Raw genomic sequence first — 22,121 nt, 5'->3', positions numbered from 1 at the left:
TATCCATGTAGTAAAAAGAAAATATTTCGCTCCCAACTTTTGGCATTAGTTTACTACAATGTTCTAATTTTGAAACTGTTTAGGAACTAAACGTGCAAGGCTACAAGGATAATTTAATTGAACTTCCCTTCACGGAATTAAGTTCCTAAGGATATACTTACGACACACTTCACAGAATAGTTTCAGAGCGAAGTTACATGCATTAAGAGGAACTAGTTTACAACGTTACAAACTTGACTAAACTAACTTGAGGACTTACCTACATATTGTCTATTACTTAATGGAGTTGTTTTGAATTAAAATACAGTTTGGACACTATTTTCATTAGAAGATAACCCAAGTTATATCTCAGCCACGACACTAGAGACACTAACCACACAATTTTGTAACTTTTCTTATCAAAATATTGTCTCTTTTCTTATGTACATAAGCGATTAAACCTAACTTAGTATTACGACAGATGAGAAAGAGGCCATCTGCTGCACAGGCGTACACAAATCGATTTTTGCTGTCATTAGAGGTAAATTTGTGGGCAATATTTAATGCAGTTTATAAAGTTTAATAGAAAACAAAAACAGGTTTGTCTTCTATTAAACTTTATAAACTGCATTAAATTTTGTCCACAAATTTACCTAAGACTAAAGCTACGAAGAACAAGAAAAACACACCTAACTCTTGTAGAAAGTGGTCTTAACTTCTAGAATCTAGGAGTTAAGACCACGACCACTTTGTTCACATACTGGAACTGAATACACCTTGAAAGTAGAACATTTAGTTTCAATATAGAATAAGAATAATTACTTAATATTATTTTCATTTTTGCCTCATACTTTCTAGTATAACTCTAGTTCAGAGAGCTTGCAAGACAAAAACATAAATGTCACCGTAAGATTATAAATATCGTGAGATTACAATCTATCGCGTGAGATTGTGAACCAACGAACGATTGTGAACCGTAACATAATATGATTGTAATTTAACGCATTATTTTTCGCTATATTATACTGTATCGAAGTAAAACTGTCAAATTACAAGACAGAGGCATACAGCCATCAGGAGTGTTGGTAAAGTGAGTCATGAAGAGGGTCTGAGAGATACTACTTACCATCAGGAATGTTGGTCTTGAGCAGCAGGCATAGGGGGTGCGTGCGCGCGCGCCGCCTCGCCTGCTCGGCGTGCAGGGCGCGCGCCTTACGCTCCACCAGCGCCACGAGCACCGCCTCCAGCCGCGCCGCGCCCGACTCCTCGGTGCACACTGCTTTGTCGACCGTCTGGAATACGACAGTTGGTGTCTAAACACACTAGGCCGAAAATTCGCGGCCGAAGTTCGGCATGATTACGCCTGCAAGGTATTTTAAATTACCGATGACACACCATGCCGAAATTACGTCGCCTTATATTGTATGCGTAGCGCATTGCTGACGTAATCATGCTGAATTTCGGCCGCGCAACTTCGGCATGGTGTGTTTAGACACTTGGTTTTTGTTAAGCATTTCTGTCTTAAGTCCTAACCGACATTTTTTTTTGTTAAATTTTGAATGCAGTCTTGTTTAATCTATGATCTAAAGAACATAACTGCATTCATAACTCAATACGTATTTTTTATGAGTACACGAAATACGAATGCTTATGTGTCCAGTTATTATTTTTATCTAAAATATGCTTAAGCTTTAGGCCACTTAGGCCTTAACGTAACGGAATGCAATCTCAGAATGCGCCACGATTGCCAGTTGTCACTACAATAATTGCGACAAACGAAACCGATCATATGCTGTTAATATAAAAACATCGTCTATAAAGACCTAAACGTTTGTATTCGCCCGTAATTATTCATCGTATCCCATTCCCACAGCGTAGATAGAGACATGATACTTACAACAATATTACAGATTTATGTATCGCATCACATTCTGTCAGACATAATATTAATAATATTTTTATTTTCAATTCGTATTGGTCTAAAATCATAGTCATAGGATTCTAAGCTTTCTCCTATTTGAATTTCATGTAGAGAATAATAAAATGCTAGAAAAATATTTTAAAAGTTTGATCTTATTACGTGCTAATAAATAGGTGATTAAGTTATGAACATAAAAGAGACAAACTCTCCTAAAATAAGAAAATGTATTCCTTAAAAATTATCATCTTATAAATAACTTTTTTTTTTAAGTTTCTTACGTTGTGATAAATTTTTCGCCGGGAAGTCCATTAAAAGGGAGCTCTATCATCATAATTTAAAAGTTTATGATTTACATTATCTCGAAACTCCAGATAATGTTTTCAACGGTATAAAATAAAGGCATTCGATATCTCTGATAAGTGTACTTTTTGTTGGCGCTCGATCCACGGCGACTTGAACGGGGATTGTTTACACTTATTTTGCGCCTTGCTCTATTATGCTATTTTTAAATTTTCCGCCCCCGGGAACACCAGAAGAGTGATGTTTTTTGGTAAAATTGTATTTTGTGAACCATTCTGTTTTGTTGAAATGCATAGTACGTGTTGAGCGTTCGTGTTTACCGTATTCGGATTCATCCTTTTATATTTTAACTTAATGATTTTGAAAATAATTTTAAGCAGATATTGTTACAATGACCTCAATTTTTTATGAAAGAACCTTGAAATCATGAAATTAAAGGTGTGGTAAATAGTAATCGATATGAGGCCTCGTTCAAACAAAGGTAAGGCGGTCAGTGCTCACAGCTCTACCTAAAATGCTGCCTCGAATTCAGCTTATCATCCCCGCTTGATGTGTAGAGGAGGTAACATAAAAAAAAATATTTTTTTAAGATTTTTTATACTATTTTGTCGGCACTTTCGGTCGGTCGGCACGGCATTAACATATTGTGCATTCATGCCTGAATGCACAATATGTTAATGAATTTCAGCTTTGTAGGTCCTATAGTCTCTGAGTAAAAGCGCGGACAGACAGATGGACAGACAGACTGACAGACGGACGGACAGACCGAACTATAAGGTCCTTGTTGACTACGGAACAAACTACATTTAGGTCAAAGAGAACAATGTTACAACAATTTCGACACAATCGTCAAGATTTCACACGCGATACGTGAAAATATGATGAAGTTGTTTCAGAGTTTTCGTTCCAAAATTCTATTATTTCAAACCGACCGACGTCACCGTATTCATGAATTCTACGCGCCGAAATATTTTTGTTTCTCTGCCTCGCTCGGCCTGTATGGCCGAAACCAATTCAAACGAAAAATTATTGTTCTGAGATTCGTTTGAACGAGGCTTATTTTGAATAGTTTTGATTTTTCTACCTCGTGAACTTAGTGAACACAAACCATTTATAGAGACTAGCTAGTAGAAAAAATAACTGGAGATTAATAAAGCTTGATGTAGTGTAAACGAAAATTTTAAATAAGGTTACAACTTACACAAACTATTTTCACCGAAATTAGAAAATATTTTTATATACATGTTATGTATCTATTGTTATTTATAGGAAAACACATAATGCAATGCAACATTTTAACCTCAATAATTATACATATTTGCACACAGTAAAGCGCACTCATGCAATATTTTTATCTCTAGCGGATACTAACGAACCATTTTTTTTTAATGAAAAGACAAACTGCAAAATGTATGTGTTTATCTGGAGATAAACACATACATTTTGCATTTTGCATTTGATTTGAAATAAAGTACATAATATTATAATTTGAAGTGGACTTCAAATTATAATATTATGTACTTTATTTAAATCAAAATACTCTCCAGCTTGCTACTTATATGTAAAAATAAAATAGATGAATAATAAAATATAATAATTCCACTTTACATTCATTGGATGCTTTCGCTAATCGCAAAGTTAGGAAAATAAAACTCGAATTAAAAACATAAACGGAGCTTGTTGACTTGAAATGGTTTTAGCAAAAGTAAATTTGCGTGCTGTATAAAAGTTTTATTATCTTTTATTAACTGCTAGTTTGCGAACAGTAAACCGTATTCAAATGATTTTTTTATATAAATTTCACTACGCCGGCATCACAGTTTAAGTTTCATAAGTTGTTATACCACTTCGGCATACTTCACATCAAGCCAAGGATATCGACATCGGTTTGTTTTATTAAGCAAATTCACTTTTTTTATTTAACGCTTTTCAATTTTGTCAAAGACAAAATGTAAAACATTAAAGAGTTAAAAGGTAAGAAGGTTACCATTTAGAACTATAATAAGTTATGAAACAAAAATTCAGCTTATTTTTAACTGAGTGTGAACGAAGTAATGACATAATTTACAAAACAAAATACTAACGTTTTAAAGTGTTCGACTTCCGCTTGGCATCAACTGTCGACTAAAACAACCCAGACGGTTTGGCAAATATGCTTGCTTGTGCTGCATACACGTGCTTAACGTGAAACTTTGTTAAAAAAATACCTATTAAAAAGATTAATATTGTATTTACACAAAATACGAATACATGAGATGGGGAGTTCAATTTTGATTAAAATTAAAGGTACACTCTGCGCTTGAACTCTTGCCGATCGTGTCTGTTAATCCGCCCAACTGGTTAATTGTTGTAAGCGAAAGAACAAAATGTGTACCTATTGCTTACATCTGGGCACAGTAATTTAAGATTAGCTTTAGATGAAACATAATATGACATTGTATTTGCTTTTAGTTTGCGTTCATATTTATTCCATTCCCGAAGAGTGAAAATGGTATCCTAATTATTTGCTGTTTGTCTGTGCATGCGTTATATTCGGATATTATTTAATTTTAAGTTAACTTACATCGGTCGACTGCTGGCGCATGGTGTGCGCGCGGCCGGCCCATGTGGTCGATCATCGCCCCAAGACCGCTACGCGCCACGCACCTGAAATCCAACAGGTACTACTTAACATCCGGTCTTTCATATTCCACTGATTCAACGTGCAACGTGACGCCATTTAAAAGTAGCCATTCAACTTTATTTACTACATCAAAAGTTATATATTTAATTGTCAGACTAGAACTGCCTAGCCTGTGGTTTTGAAATACTTTTTTTTATTTTTTATTTATTTATAAGGTTCATTTAAAAATGCATCGGAAAATTTGGTCCTGCCACATCTTTTAAGGCTCTTTAAACGCATGGACTAGATAAGAGCTCAGGCTACCATCTTGTAACTGTTACTTAAGAGTTTTACACGTATTCTTCATTCATTCTGCCAAATGCCACAAGAATTCTGTTGATAAATACTTTATTATATGTATATGCGAGCCGTCGCAAGATGAAATAAATAAAAGACAATAATAAAATTATTATTTGATTTGTCCTTCATCTTTTAGTCGTAAATAAGGAAGATAAAATACTATTTCCGAAGCTGATGACCATTGACTAATAATCTCGTACTTCACAAAGAGACGTGGGATGCTCTTATCCTCCGATTTCTCTTTGAGAACTAGCCGACCCATCTCGTAACAAGGATGTCTGACTGAGGGATTAACGTAATCGTCTATCTTTTAACATGTAACTTTTATTTTTTATACGTTGCGAACGATATTTCAGGGTACTTACTCAAGTTGCATTTGATGTTTATGGCACCAAAGTGAGAAATAAAAAACGTAAAGGATTGCATCACAAGCGCTTATGTCACTTAGCGAAGCGTTATTTCAAATCGCATACCTTTTCCTTTTGTATCTTCGTTGTCAAAATTATCGAAAGCAGTTTGCTTAAATTTCCAGATATATCAATCATAGAACCACTTGAGCTTTCTCAGCAGACGATATCAATTAATAGTCTCGAAAACAAATTTCAATCTCTACTACTTTAATATTAATGCTATACTTAATAATTTTATGTACAGTTTTGCTCAAAAAGGAACATATTGCAGCATTAAAGTAATATTTTATGTATTAAGACATCCAACAGGAAGCTCTATATAAGCTTCGTACTATCAAACAGCAAAGCAAATACAAAAATATAGGTCAACCGCTTTAAAGCTAACGTATAATAAAATAAACATGTGCTTTCCCGTGCACGTTACATTTAATGCTAATATCTGTGATATACTTGTAAGACAGACATACACGTTTTCGCATTAATCATAATTTTAATAGTAATTAGACGTTAGTATGACTGGTAATGATGATTACTAGTTCCTTTTCAGAGTATAAACTAAGCATATAATTGAACGCTGTTAAGCATTCATGTACTAACCCACAAAAAAATTACGTTTTGAGTTTTGAATGCAGTTCTATTTCAAAAATAGTTTAGAACAAGACAGCATTAAATATTGAAAAAAAATGTGGGCTAGGGCACAAATGCTTAACACCGACAAATATTATACATATCATGTTAAGGATTTGAATATAATAGCCAAGTTAGAGGTAATATATAAATAACTATAATTTCAGCGAATAAAGACAGATGAACAGTAATACAATAAATTCTCAGAGCAATAATCGTAAGAAACTTTTACGACGAATTTGATTTTTGTCTTTCACAAGAATTATGTATAATAAACAAAAACAACGTTTTACCTCTTAAGGATCACTTCGTCCAGGAACATTGTTTAATGTTGAAATTACTCCATGCGGAGGAGGCTTAATATTTTTTACGTGTCTATATTTAGGGTGGATTTATATGCGATCGCCCAAACGAGCAGTTTGGCCGCTTCAACACGAGATCACAAGCAATTAGTCTGTAACGATTTATTTAAATAGCAGCGCAGCTCTTCTGTCATTCAAGTACAATTATTATTTATGATTTCACGGTCGCGGTGTAGCCATCAAACTGTGCCTTCGTGCAGACGAATATATATTAATCGAGCCTATATTAAAATTAATATAGAAGAATCCAGGCAATGATCTATGTATTCCAAGTTATTTTGTCAAGAAGCCTTAAGTTAATTACAAAACCTTTTCACTAGTTTAACAAGTGGAGATCTGTTTTCGTATTAAAATGCTGATGGTTTTCAATTACCGTCCCACTTCGCGTAATGACCGAAACGCGGAAGGTCCCTCTAATTTATTTTTGAATTGCCGAGAAAAAGTTACATTAAGTGAATTTATAGTATCAAAAGCGTCGGTAATTGTATAATAAGGGTTAGTATTCAAACGAGGGTGCACCGTGCGATTTGACTATGCGTTAAAACAATACATATTTGAAATTTCAAATAGAATGATGCCACATTTAAATTTAGTATCGCTTTTAAGGATCGCCCCGTTTCGTGTCGTCGTTTTTCTGGGATAATTTTTTTTTTCCGAGGACACAAAGCGTCTCCATACACAATTTAATTACAATCAGTTCAACGGCTTAAGCATGACATACTTTACCATAACATCAGTTTAATAATATAATATTATTATGGATACAAACGGTATTCGTCTATGTATATTGTGTAATAAGGAAAGATTTCGATCTCAATTACCTAACCGTGATTTGACGACTTTTCACAATGGGCGGTGGATCGCTGTAATTCCCAAGAAATTGGAATAAATTCACACAAAAGCCCAAGTGCCATTATTCGGTATTCCTCATATCAATATACCGATACTTTTGATATTGAGCGGTGATCAATCGTGTCCCTGTGTATGATGGCTTATCGTTTATTTCCCCGAAACTGTATCGGTGAATGAATGAGTGGGCTCACAGACGTTCCATTTCCCGATAGAGTTTATTGAAGATAGGAATATTGCATGCGAAAACCGTACATTGTCTAAAGGAAACCATTATCTTTACTCCTGATTTGATTGAAGCTTACTTGCGTGTTAATTAATTATTACAAACGATGTTACTTAAGCTTGTAGCACGTAGGTGATTTAATTAGTATTGATAGTAGTGATTAATTAAACTACTATACAGGGTGAATATTGACATTGAGCTTGTGTAGTCCCAAGTTTAAAACTAGGCATAGTGAAATAGCTAAAAGAGTTACGAGCTCGTTTGATAACTATAACTGCATTATTTTTCAATTCATTGACTTAACATAATTTAAAAAATAACATCATATTTATCACACCATCCGTCAGTAATAGCATAGGTACGGCTTACTTACAAAATACGTACTCTTTAATAACAACCTGTATCTACTACTGTACTAATATTATATAAATGTGACAGTGTATCGGTTACCTCGAAATTCGGTATGGAGATACATTGAATCCCAGTAAAGAACATGGGATACTTTTGATCCCGGAAAAATTTGCGATTCCCTCGCTAAACTGATTTCTACGCAAGGCGATTGCGGACACCACTAATATCAAATACTTGTACATAGTTATTCTACTAAAAAAACTTTATTTCAATATTTACAACTATACTTACCTTGTTAATATTACGAGGCTATTTGTGCGACATAACATGCCGTTAGTTATTTTCATTTCTTGTAAGATGCTTTGTTGCCTCTCGAATGAGAATTATTATCTACATCAAAGAGGCTCATCAAATAGAAAAATATTTTTAGATAATAATTTTTTAATTAAGTACCTATTTATTTTTATTATCCATGCGCTAAGTAGTCCTACTTAAAGAAATTTTTGTAAGAAGTGATTAATTAAAAAAATACTTGAGTACGGAGATAAGCTTTCTGTAGCGGGAATGGATATTATGAAGATTTGAATTCGGAAAAATGTATGGTTCTCATGTGATTCATGGAGTTTGGTATAATTATGTTACAAGCAAGTGATCATAATAATTTAAAACGTATACAAAAATAATACCAATTCTAATGTTGGTCTTAACTGTCAAGTTTACCAATGCTCCCAGATTACTAGCTAGTCACCTATTCACCATTGAAAAATATATCGTATGATAAATGGTGACAGGAGAAACGTGCCAGGAGATAGGAGGGATTTTCCTTGTAACGGGAATACAAAGGAAAAGAGCTTTCCTTTATAACATTATTACTTGTGAATTCGTTCGCTCAATCTGTCGCTAGCTATTGCAATGTTCCTCGACATTGAAGGCTACTCAGCCTGGCACGTGGAAATTATATAACTTCTACAAATATTACTGTCTATTTTTACAATAGGACGTAATTCTATTAGGTTTTTTTCTTTAGCAAATGGAATTGACAAAACAAATCTTGTAATAATATAATAAATAAATAGAAACGTGTGTAGTATCATAGTGGATATCATAGTGATTGTATATTATAGTACCGTATGTAACTAGGCCCTAGGGTAAAGCCAACGGTACTAATAATAGGTTAGTCTAAACTCCAAAAACACTATCAAACGCAAAGTAGAAAAAATACGATTTGCAGCTACGCCGTAGCGCTACGCAGCACTATGGAATTACACTACATAATTATTAGTAGCTATTTGACCGAGCTTTGCTCGGTATTCGATAAAACACGAATAAAATAACATTTTCTAAAAATGATTCCTAGCTAGATCGATTAATCGCCCCCAGAAACCCCCTATATACTAATCGTTGGAGCCGATTCGATTCGAATTTGTATATATATATATATATATATATATATATATATATATATATATATATATATATATATATACACAAGAATTGCTCGTTTAAAGATATAAGATTACAGTACCCACATTACTAATTATGGATGGAAATCTATTAGTAATGTACTGGCTACAAAAAATATTATGAATGAATTATTTTAATGGCTGTATCTCAAAAAACTTTGTTTGATCATTTTACTTTATTTCGGCACGATTCAAAAACAAAAGGTTTCTCGGCACGAAATAAATTATTTCGTTGAAAGGTTTGACGTGAATTATAAATATAGGTATTTAATATTTTTATGAATACGAATTGAAAAGAAGTGGTGGTGGAATTGTACCATGAACAGTATTATACCTACATTCTGAAATAAGGGGATGTAAATATTTAAGTATCCGTGCACATTCGCTCGTTCTGTTGTAACTGCAATGCGGTGCCTTTTTAATTCGGTGGCGTTACAGCCTCAGTTCAGGCGAGACATTAATTTACATGGAAATTAAGTGTACCGCCGAATGTAGGTGTTAATGCGCCATGTTGCATAAACCGCTCTCATACTGCTGTATTTCGTGTTATGTTATGCTACTAAAAAAACCATATATCGTCCCCGTAGAGCTAAAACTCACCAGATAGCAAAATGACCAAAATTGAGTTAAGGATGCCATTGAGATGTGTGATTTTTTTTCTATTTTTCTGTGTTACCAGTTTATCGATACGATGCGTAGTTTCGGAGAAAATTTGTGTAAAAACACACTAACTTCATGTTTTTAGATCGACTACAATAGCGAAAAAACACTTAAGGGACATAATTTATTATAGCTACTAACGGAGCGCATTTTTACGTATCTAACTAAATTGTCCTATGAACAAATAATATTTCAAGTAACTTAAGTAAATCGAAAATTCACTACATTGATTTAGTCACAACTCTTTAAATATTTGCATTGAATAATGTTAAATGAAACTAACTAAGTCTACTTAGTGAATTTTCGATCTATTAATTTACGCGTTTAGCGTTTGTGTTAGGTAAGCGTAAATTCACTATGTCTTATTTAGTTACTTTTTACATAAATATATTGTAAAAATTCTTCAACTAAACCATTTTAATGAGTTTTATACTTCTTACAAATACTGTAAATGCGAATTATGTGTTCATCTAACAAGACTTAGTGACTATTGTATGCTATTTTGACACCGGAAATATCAATTAACGTAATGTATTTTGGCGAAAATGAGTTATATTATAAATATCATTGAATTCAGAATTTCGAGCTCTATCGTTTGGTATACTTACTTGAAATTCCTTTATCGTTAAAAAGATGTCCCTTACAGTACACATTTTTGAATGTCTAGACAGGTTTTTTAGTAAAAAAATATTTAAAGGACGTAAGTATTTTAACATGTTAGAAAAATAGCGTAAATGCTTCTAAAATACGATGCAGTCTCTTACGTTAACCTTCAGCTTAGTACAATCCTCACAACATGTCTTTTACGTTGAGAATTGAGACATAAAATTATGTAATTGTTATAACTTCACTAAAATTTGTCCCTTACCTTAATTATAAATATCATTTTTCAAGTAAGGGAAGTTAAGAAGATAATTTTTGGACACCTTCTCAAAAAGTCTTATCCGTAAAGGTTCCCTATAAAGTTTTAGTGTTTTTGCTAAACCTTTAGATTTTAGGTATACACATGTAATGCAATCAATTGTAGATAGCGAGCATTAAGGATGACACTACTCTCTTGGCTGCAAATGAAATCGAGATGCAAGAACTGTTTCAGAGAATGGAGCAAACCATCAATACCTTGGGCTTCTCTATTAATAAAGAGAAAATCAAAATCATGGTCATAGATAGAAGCAACACTCTACCTGTGACTCGCGCTCTAAAATTGGAAGTGGTTAGCGTATTCGTCTTTGGGTTTACTATTACGAACAACGGCTCCTGTGAACCAGATTTTCACAAAAAACCTGACCGAAAAGACAAAATATACAAAAAAGACGAAGTTTATCCACACACTCATATTCTCCATCAGTCTTTAAGGATCCGCTGCTGTAGACGGAAGACGCATCGACGCCTTCGAGATGTGTTGCTGGAGGAAAATGCTCTGAATTCCATGAACTGCTTCATCAGAACCAACGCATCCATTCTGGCTAAACTAAACATGAAAACATCACACATCTTAGAATATTTCGGACACATAGGCAGAAAAAAGGAGGCAACCTTGAAAAACTCATGATAACTGGCAAGATTGTGGGAAAAAGACCGCGGGGCCGCTGTCCCATGAGTTGGCCCGATCAAATCCGCACCACACTTGAGTTGTCTATAACGCTTTTCAAGTGGCCACAGATAGAAATAGCTGGCGTAACACCATATAAAGGAAGGTCATAGAAGGGGGAGGTCAAGATCCTCAGACATGAGAAACACGACTCGATGAGGAGGAGCATTCAGGTATGAAAGGGGGACCCGCTGTGGGTGTGTTGCGGGTTCTTCGCCAAGTTGCACCTGCTCGTATAAGAGATAAGGTCACAAGGTGAAAAACCTCCAATGGAACCAGCTTTGGCAGGTGCGGAAAAAGAGAGCAGTAGCTCCTGATAATGGAAGTGAGAAGCTTAATGCCAACAGAGACTCAGACTCTGCGTCCAGTTCTCAAAGCTCAGAGAATCTCTTACCTTTCGGCTCCGCCTTACACGGTGCTCACCGGACTCAGTTGTTTCGGCACGTACATGTACGTAATATTAATAATTCAGGAGAGCCTACGTCAGCCTGCCACGAATGTGGCGCTGTGGAGGACTTGTGGTGTGCGATGCAGCGGCATGACATCAGCTGTGAATCCGTAATTTCACAGAAAAGAGCCGCAGAGCGAAACAGGGAGGAAGATCTACCCTCCATTCGGCTCAGGATACAGATTTCGGTAGAACAAAAGAGCAGAGACGTTTTTTTGAAAAGTTCTAAGACTATGTCTTAAGGGGTTTTGGGTGTATATGGGAACCTTCTCAGCTGACCCAGTCCCGGTGCCGATGAAAATGCTTCAGTTGACCTAAGTTCCCTTATTTTGTTGGAAATCCTATCCCTTATGTGGTAGACCAGCCAGTCGAGGTGGGCTTCTTATGTTAGATAGTTTCAGGACACTCTCCGTTATACGGCTGATGGCAAATGTTTTAGTGGGTTGGCTGGTACTACTCGTCGGCCAGTCCCCCATATCCGTATCCAATTATGAATGATAGAAAAAATAATAATTTTGTTTCGTTTTCATGCTGTGAATTTTATAAGGATTACTGATTAAAATGTTGTTTTTATTAATAAACTTTTCACTAAGTGAGCATTATTAATTTTTATTTAGTTGAAAATTAACTAAGCATACTTATAACCCTTTTATTTCTTCAGTTTTTATGCGAAAACTCACTAAATGCACTTAACAATAAAATTATAGTAATGAAAGAAACGTTAAGGGCGAAAAGTCACTAAAGTAGTTTTTATTGAATATTTATTATAAAATACATTTAAATTCATTAAAAATTATTGTTTAAATAACTTTGGTATACCATCCAAGCAATAGCAAAAAGAAAAAGTTTATATCTCTCAACAGAAATTTGCAGGAATTTTTTGAAAAAAAAAACTTTAAACGCTCGTGTCTCAAAATGATGAAAAAGCTATCTGGTGAATTTTAGCTCTACGGGGACGATATATACATATATATATATATATATATATATATATATATATATATATATATATATATATATATAATTGGAATCTCGGAATCGGCTCCAACGACTTTTATGAAATTTTGTATATAGGGTGGGTAAATAAAAATAGCAATATTATATAATATATTCTCTACCACGCTACTTCATTTGCTCTTAATATAATAGCTATATAAGGATATTGTATTTAGATTTGGAGCATGTATGTAATTGATGTTACTTTAGTACATTTAATGAAATTCCAGGGTGTAATATGTGTAGGACCATGTGCAGCCGCTTGAGGCCAATTATAACGTTATCAAAGTCTTTGTGTTACAGACCTTGATATTAAAACTTCAGAAATAAAGTTACGACGTATCAAAATATATTTGTTGCACAATCGTGTATTTTATAGTTAGAAAGACAGAAGAATAATATAAGCTTAATCGTGAGTAGCATTTGTTTTCACAAATCATCAAATTCAAAAACCACAAAGGAGTGAAAGATTACATCTTTGTAAGATTACATCAAAGATCTTTGTCTCCAAAACATGAAACCTAATCCGATTAAGTTTCATGTTTTAGAGTCCAAAATTACGATTACCTACAATAATATCAATGACAACTTGTCATAATGCTGTATGCTGTATGCTGCTCTATATAATATGTTATACATAAGCCCTTACTTTGAGATTTTAGCGTGAGTCTCAACAGACATATTATTATGAAAAAAAATTTGTTAATTATTTGATTAACCATTTTTACTCAACAACTCTGATTGTATATATAAGACCTTCAAAAACCTTTAGCTTCAAAAATGAAAGAATGTACGGGCGTGTTTCCAGTGGCTACTCCCAAATACGTTATATTTTATCACTAGCTATAAAGTTTTATAGAAATAAGATATTCATACGTACAACCTCGATATAGAGGCTCGTTTGGGAATAGAGGAAAGGATACTTGGATATGTTATATTAATACAAATAATATTATGATATTTTTAGCGATTTTTGGAATTATTTTAAATTATAATAAAAATTGGCCCTTGAGTTTTAAAAAGGATTTTAGAGGATGTTACATAATACATACAAAATAAATACATACAAAAGTATTGGAAAGTAATCGAAGAACTTAAGAAACTAACATCGAAGTGAGCATCCAGGGCTAAGCTTTGCTTTTAAAGGTTGATTACAACTTACAAGAAGTATTTTTCTGCAAGAGTCAAGTGTCTGAAATGAGTAAGTTTTAAAACAACTTTTTCCAATATCAAAGATTTGAAAAAGCTAATGACGAGATATTTAAATTTTTTTCATTCGTGTGTTTTAGTTTGGTTAGCATTTAATGACAAAACTACTCTTGTCATTACTTACTAAGATACAGACAAGAAATTTATGAAAGTGTGTCCGTCCGTCGGTTTGTCTGGCTATTGGTCTGTTATCTCTTCACGCTTAAACAGTTGGAGCTAGTTTGATGGGTCATGGAATGTATAATATAATAATAATTTATTGAAAACAACAATACATCGGATACAAAATATTTTTACAGGTACGTATATTATATTATTTTAAGATTACAGACGTTTTACTGCCGAGTTTCTTTGATGTCTGCACTAGGCTGAGCCTGTCCTGCAGATCACCAGAATAGTATCTTAATTAAAAATAAAAATAAAGTTACTAAAATTTATTACATAGGTATCATTACCGCGCTGTCTTTTTGTGTGTGTGGTGTTATATGGATACTTATTTGGGGTCCGCGAGGGGCAAATAGTTTTACCCCGGAAAATTTGACATTTCCCGTGCGACAAAGTTTCGGGCAAAATCTATAAAATAAATATGTGAAAAAGATGAGTCACACAAAATGAGATTTTAATAAACACGAGAGTATATGGAAACAATAAACTCTGATGGGAAGATCGTAAAACATCTCACCTACGGTCGTAACGTCAGATTCGCCTCAGACTCGTAAAGCCAAACAATGCACTCACTCATGCATCTACGTCTGTTGCCTAACTGCTCTAGTTCAGTACTGTTTATTTTGATATTCCTGAATATGACTACGTGTTGCAAGATGCCACGTATCCTGGAATAACTGACAACATATACACTGCGGTGAAAACAGATGAAGGTAACAGTTTATGTCGTCCATGTTTAGAATTAAATATGGTATTTATAGCAGTCGAAGTTATAATAGGTACCTTTTGTAAAGAAACCAGATTGCTCTAACCACCGTCAAGTATGAAGTGAGATAGCAATAGTCCAAATGACGAGATGAGTCACAAAACTCCAAGTAAAATAAATCTTCTTCTCCTAATATAAAAAAAATCTCGTGTCACAGTGTTTGGGCGCGAACTCATCCAAAACGACTCACGACAAACGACAAAAATTTTGTATGTACAATCGAGGAAATTGATTCCTAGACAGTTGACAGACCAACGTCTGCGTCATTTGGTCGGATCATGTCAATTCAATGTTAATTGTGATCCGTCGGCTGGGTTTGACGTAACGCGACCAAACTACGTAGGTCCCCCATCTGCCTAGGAATCATCTTCTCTGATAGTACATTCGTCAGGGCTGAAGATAGATTTTTATCTACTTTTTATATTGATACTCATGGCAAAACAACGTTTGCTGAGTCAGCTAATATTTAAAAAAATCGTACGAATCTTTGCGACTCGTGTTGTTCTTCACAGTTCACACACAAGTTCATAGTATCGAAAGAATAATTATTATTATCAGTACAAATTAAATTACAAGCATAATAAGAACCTTATATTCCTAAGAAAATGTACTTATTTAGCGTTAAATGTTTGCTAATAGCCGTTCCTCCAATAAATATTGGGAACGAGACGGGAGCTCCGTTGGGAAACCTCAATCTTAATCAACTCTCGCTGACCGCATACGAACCACATAATATCGACTTAGCATACATACTTCCTAGTAATACTTGGTCCATTTTCAGGTCCAGACCGTAGCCTACGCTTTGCCTCGTGGTTTTCAGTGCTATAGTTGTTACGGCACTATTACTATCGACTTTTTTAAATGAAATAAGGAACCAAACGAGCAAACGGGTCACCTGATGGAAAGCAACTTCCGTCGCCCGTGGACACTCGCAGCATCAGAGGAGCTGCAGCTGCGTTACCGGCCTTTTTAGAGGGAATAGGGTAATAGGGGAGGGTAGGGAAGGGAATAGGGGAGGGTAGGGAAGGAAATAGGAGAGGATAGGGAAGGGGAAAGGGTAGGAGATTGGGCCTCCGGTAAACTCACTCACTCGGCGAAACACAGCGCAAGCGCTGTTTCGCGCCGGTTTTCTTTACCTCTTGAAAATTTAAATATCGCATCATCGAAATCTTTGTCAATAGCCTTGCCGGTAACGCACCTGCAACTCTTATCTGATGTTGCGGGAATCTAGGGGTGGTCAAGTAGTTGCTTTCCATCAGGTGATCCATTTTTCCGCCCTCTAATTTAATAAACAAAGGTGCGAATAAATGTATTGAAGAGGCCAAGCCTGAATATTATTATTATTTTTACAACCAAAAATATGTAAAGAAAAATCGATGATGTGTCGAACGTATTATAACACAGTACACATTCTATACAGACAGCGTCTCTCTCTGAATGTTGAATTTGACCGCATCGTTCAATGACCGAGGAGTATTGTTCGCTCTTGAAAAGACACCCAAGAGGACACTCGCAGTACCCCCCTCTTATCATAGAGTGAGCGACATAATAAGACAGTAGATTAGGATTTCGCTAAATGTCCAATACAAGCTATTTCCTCCGAAACGTTCCATATTAAGCGTTGAATGAACATTTTGTTAGTAGTGAGTAGTGACCAAAGCCTTGGCTCTGACTTCTATTTTAGCATGGGCCAAAGTCTGAGCAAAAAATACGACATCATTATATTATGTTCTTTTATATAAAATTCTCGTGTCACAATGTTAGTTACCGTACTCCTCCGAAACGGCTTTAATGATTTTTACCAAATTTTATATGCATATTCAATAGGTCTGAGAATCGGCTACTGGCTATTTTTTTATATTAATTAATTGCATTGTTAAATAAATAATAGTAAATTATTAAAACTCGAGACTGACGGCGACCATTGTTTATGCGGCGTGATAGCGATGGACGTTGCCATGGTGCCATACTTATTTCGTCACTTCAATAACATAATATGGGCGAAATACTTTATATGGCAAAACAACGTTTGCCGGGACAGCTAGTATACAGGGTGTAACAAAAACAAGTGATAATAATTTAGGGTGTGTACGTGTTCCCTGTAGAGAGTTCTCTGTGAAAGTAGCAGCGCTGAAAGACCAAAAAGACGCTTGGGCCCTTGCCCATACAAAAGTAAAAAAAAATTTTGGTCTTTCAGCGCTGCTACTTTCACAGTGAAATCTCTACAGGGAACACGTATCCTGTAGAGATTTCACTGTGAACCCTAAAGTACCCTACCTCTACCCTTACCCTAAAGTATTATCACTTGTTCTTGTTACACCCTGTATAATATAATGTCGTAAATAAAATAGTTTTTAGACAGTCATATACAATTTTTAAACGAACAGTAATATAAAACTCAGTTTATTTTCTTTGCGGTTCACAAAGTGTGGATCGTGGCAAGCATACGTTCGACGTTCCTTCCATGCGATTTGCCTCGATTACCATTACAAAGAATCGCCATGTTTTTAGAGGCAGAAAATAAGAAAAGGTTTGTAAAGACAGTCTCCAAGGTCTATCACTCGTTGAAAAAGAACTCTTTCTTTTCAATGATGTTGTGTATTCGCGTTCGTCTAAAGTCTAAACTGTAACATTTATGTTCTAGAATCCAGGGCTTTAATTGTAATGAAATCTATTTCTGGAGAGTCCTGTAGCGAGCCATTGTTTCAGAATCCTAATTACGATACTGAACTAGTGTAACATACTCTCTCATACATAAATCTTATTACGGGCTTAACAAGATCGTGGCGCTCTAAACTTTTATTTGCTAACATTTGAACTCGACAAGTATCACGAGTCTCGAGTGGCTTAATTCAGATTCGGATATTTTGTATCAGCGTTGGGTAATTTTTATGCTTCACGTGCTTCATATTACAGAGTTCTGAACTTAATATTCAGGAATCCTCCTTTTTGGGCGTACGTTAAAAATTATGCAAGTCTCTTATTGTTTGTAATGCCAAGTAAACACTACAATCTTTATTTACAAATTTTATACGTGGGAGAGCCATGCTTCGGCACGAATGGGCCGGCTCGACCGGAGAAATACCACGTTCTCACAGAAAACCGGCGTGAAACAGCGCTTGCGCTGTGTTTTGCCGAGTGAGTGAGTTTACCGGAGGCCCAATCCCTTACCCTATTCCCTTTCCTACCCTCCCCTATTCCCTTCCCTTCCCTACCCTCCCCTATTACCCTATTCCCTCTTAAAAGGCCGGCAACGCACATGCAGCTCTTCTGATGCTGCGAGTGTCCATGGGCGACGGAAGTTGCTTTCCATCAGGTGACCCGTTTGCTCGTTTGCCCCCTTATTTCATAAAAAAAAAAAAAAAAAAACAATATATAATATTAAGTAGCCTATGTCTATAATATTATTATTAATAATGTACCGAACATAGTTTCGCTTTTTCATTTACTAACTATAATTGCTAATATAGCTACAATAGTTACAACCCATGTAACTCTGTAGATATTATTAATCTGCAAGCTGAAATCACATCGAATTAACATTCAGTTTCGTAAGTCATAACTGAGTGAAAGAATATTTTCATTGAAAACTTTTTCTTTAATTAAATTTTTGTGCTATTGGCAATTTAAATAAACTTTCTTTAGCTGCTGTCCCTGAGACTAATTTGCAAACTTTATGGATTGTGATGTAAAAAACCAGTACAAGTTAGATAGTATAACGATAGACTACTATACAACCTATACGACCTGAAAACCTTCAAGAAAGCTCTCCCTATACGTGGGAGAGCCATGCTTCGGCACGAATGGGCCGGCTCGACCGGAGAAATACCACGTTCTCACAGAAAACCGGCGTGAAACTAGCGCTGTGTTTCGCCGAGTGAGTGAGTTTACCGGAGGCCCAATCCCCTACCCTATTCCTTTCCCTACCCTCCCCTATTCGCTTCCCATCCCTACCCTCCCCTATTACCCTATTCCCTCTGAAAAGGCTGGCAACGCACCTGCAGCTCTTCTGATGCTGCGAGTGTCCATGGGCGACGGAAGTTGCTTTCCATCAGGTGACCCGTTTGCTCGTTTGCCCCCTTATTCCATAAAAAAAAAAAGCGTATTCCCTCTTAAAAGGCCGGCAACGCACCTGCAGCTCTTCTGATGTTGCGAGTGTCCATGGGCGACGGAATGCTTTCCATCAGGCGACCCGTTTGCTCGTTTGCCTCCTTATTTCATTAAAAAAAAAACGCTAGAGGCAGCACAAGCAAAGACAGTAAACAAAAAAGTTCGCAATAGTAATATTCAGAGCATATTATAGTAGTAAGTATGGGTAACCGCAGACTTGTTAAACATTCAATAGAATATCGCACAGCACGTAGCATAAATTGCAATCCCACAGCTGTTTATGGGCACTGGGATTGATTCATGTTACGTGTCGTAGTGGCGTGTTCATGACCATTGCCCGGTAATGGGCAGGTTGTAAGCAAAGTTATTCATGTTACAGCGTCGCGACGCTATTAATGTTAACAAAGAGTAAAGACCTAATGATAATTACAAGGCGTTAGTATCACGCGGATTTAGTCACGCACGCGGCTTATTATTCTTTAATGTTTACGTTAATTAGTTTATTACATTTTTTTGTCTTATCCATTTACATTTCACATTGAAGACTTTTAAAAGCCTAGAAACTACTGCAACATTGTTGTATTCTCGTTGTATGAGGCTTGTTTATACAGACGCAAATTATAGTCGTTTGTAGTTTTTTAATGAAAATATCTTTCTTAAATACTCTAGAGTTTAGACTCTAGAGTCTAGAGGGACTAGGGACACATAAAACCATAAGCCAGACTCAGAAGAGATCTCGATACGTTTGACCACAGACCGTTTCTCTATGGTTTGATGTAGTATACAGGGTGTCACAAAACTAAGTGATAATACTTAAGGGTGTGTATCAGTCCCGTGTATAGAGTTCACTGTAAAAGTAGAAGCGCTGAAAGAGCTTTTTTTTTTTCATTTTTGTATGGGGAAACTCGTGACGCTGGGGTGCTTGTCCATACAATTTTAAAAAAATTGGTCTTTCAGCGCTGCTACTTTTACGGTGAACTCTCTACGAGGAACACATACCCGAAAGTCTAGGGACGCCTTAGTTCTGTCTACTCTGCTGCAGTTAAGGATGATGGGCGTGAGTCGTGGTCATTACTAAACGTCTCATGATGAAACGCTCGGAAACTTTTCACGTAAATGTCACGGTGCCAACCGCGTCTATCTGGACGCACCTTAACATAGATTACGCAAAGCACAATGTCCCTATTTACATTACGGTGGAGGCAGCCATTACGTTCGACTCACCTAATACAAATCTACGCAGAAATAGACGGGTCGTTACACCAAATTACTTTTGGAACTGTCCAGGATTCCAGAGCCATAAAAAGCCCTCGTAAATTCGCATCGCAGGCACAATATCCTATTCGACGACGACGATAAACAAATTAATTTATTGAAGTTCGTCGGATAACGATTGGTTTTGTTGGTCTGATGAATAAGTAATTATGTGATTATGCTCTTTGGGTTGATTGGACGTTTGTTAGACCGTGCCTGCTTCTGCTATTTTGGTAAAAACTACAGGTGAGAGTAAAAAATAGCAAAATGAAAAAATAAAGATTTGGACCCGGTGATTTCTTATTCCGTGCGGGTAAAGTAGTCTACAGTCTACCGAGCTTTTTATGACGTGTCTGTCTGGCCGATTTTGACGAAATTGGGTACAGAGATGCTTTTAATCCCAGGACAGGATATAGGACAGTTTTATCTCGGAAACTATCTGTAGGATATTGACGAGGTACAAAGATACTTTGAATCCCGAGACAGAACATAGGGTAGATATATCTCGGACATTTGTACGGTTACTGCGCCATAAATGAATATCAGCACAATGAAGTCGCGCGCAACACCTATACTTGATAAAACTTTTGCAATCCAACTTTCGTTCGATAAAACCGCTCGGAATTTTTGAGCAGTTTCAATTTAGCGCGTCAAGTTTCATGCACGCCGGGATTATTGACGGCGGTAATTGGAACGGAGCGACAATGGCGGGGATCCCCCGAGATCTTCCGCTCAAACTCCCCCGTTTGCCGGAACTGCCGCCGTGTCACAATATTACGTTTGATACTCTTGTATGTTACCTAACTTCTATCTCCACGTAACACGTATTTTGGTAGTTAACTGTAAAAAGGTGTGCCCTACGTGGCCATAAATGAAATATATATTAACTTCGGACTTGTATATTATTTACTTATGAATACTTGTTATATACGCCGTAGGTGCCGGTAGGACAACGTATCCTTTACGTTACTTAATGATGAATGTTAACTTAAGACTAAAACCAGTAGGTAAATAATACTTATGATCACATACACACACCATTGCATAGGTGTGCATAATAGCTTTTATAGATTACAAAAGTATATCCGTTTTGTGAGATTACTTTTTTCACAGGAGTTTATATATTTAGAAGTGTTTTTGAATGGTTAATGTTTCGACTGATGTCGAAAACCAATTAATAGCGCTAGCGAATAGATAAACTATAGTCAAATAACATCAGAAACAGGGCAAGTCATGATTAAAGTGTGGGGACAAATGCAAATGAATATAAAATCGGAAACCTAGCCTAGAAATAATATTATACTTACCACTACGCTACCACTAAATGAATTGAATCACATATGAATATTGAATATTATTAATTTTAAAACAAAAACTTATTACTATAATTTTATAAGCTTAAGCTTAAAAATAAACTGCGAAATTTCATCACCTTCGTTAACAGGAGACTGCGTTATAGGTTAAATATCACA

General features: G+C 35.7%; 1 protein-coding gene across 2 annotated transcripts in view; it reads right to left on the bottom strand.

Annotated features, from left to right (window-relative positions):
• The window catches only part of LOC121726987, a 111,440-nt gene that overhangs the window by 70,718 nt on the left and 18,601 nt on the right, over positions 1-22,121 (bottom strand). The window contains exons 1-3 of one of the 2 annotated variants that reach the window (XM_042114655.1): positions 15,037-15,088; positions 4,764-4,846; positions 1,106-1,271 (exon numbers count right to left, since the gene is read on the bottom strand). In XM_042114655.1, the coding sequence (XP_041970589.1) occupies positions 1,106-1,271; positions 4,764-4,784 (187 nt within the window). In that variant the 5' untranslated portion in view covers positions 4,785-4,846; positions 15,037-15,088. Of the gene's footprint in view, positions 1-1,105; positions 1,272-4,763; positions 4,847-15,036; positions 15,089-22,121 lie in introns of those variants that run through there. The other variant, XM_042114654.1, reaches the window with a different exon arrangement.

This window comes from Aricia agestis, chromosome 5, assembly GCF_905147365.1.
Source record: "Aricia agestis chromosome 5, ilAriAges1.1, whole genome shotgun sequence".
NCBI lineage: Eukaryota > Metazoa > Arthropoda > Insecta > Lepidoptera > Lycaenidae > Aricia > Aricia agestis.
The sequence above is the reverse complement of the archived record's forward strand: the minus strand, read 5'-3'. Positions and strand labels throughout refer to the sequence as shown.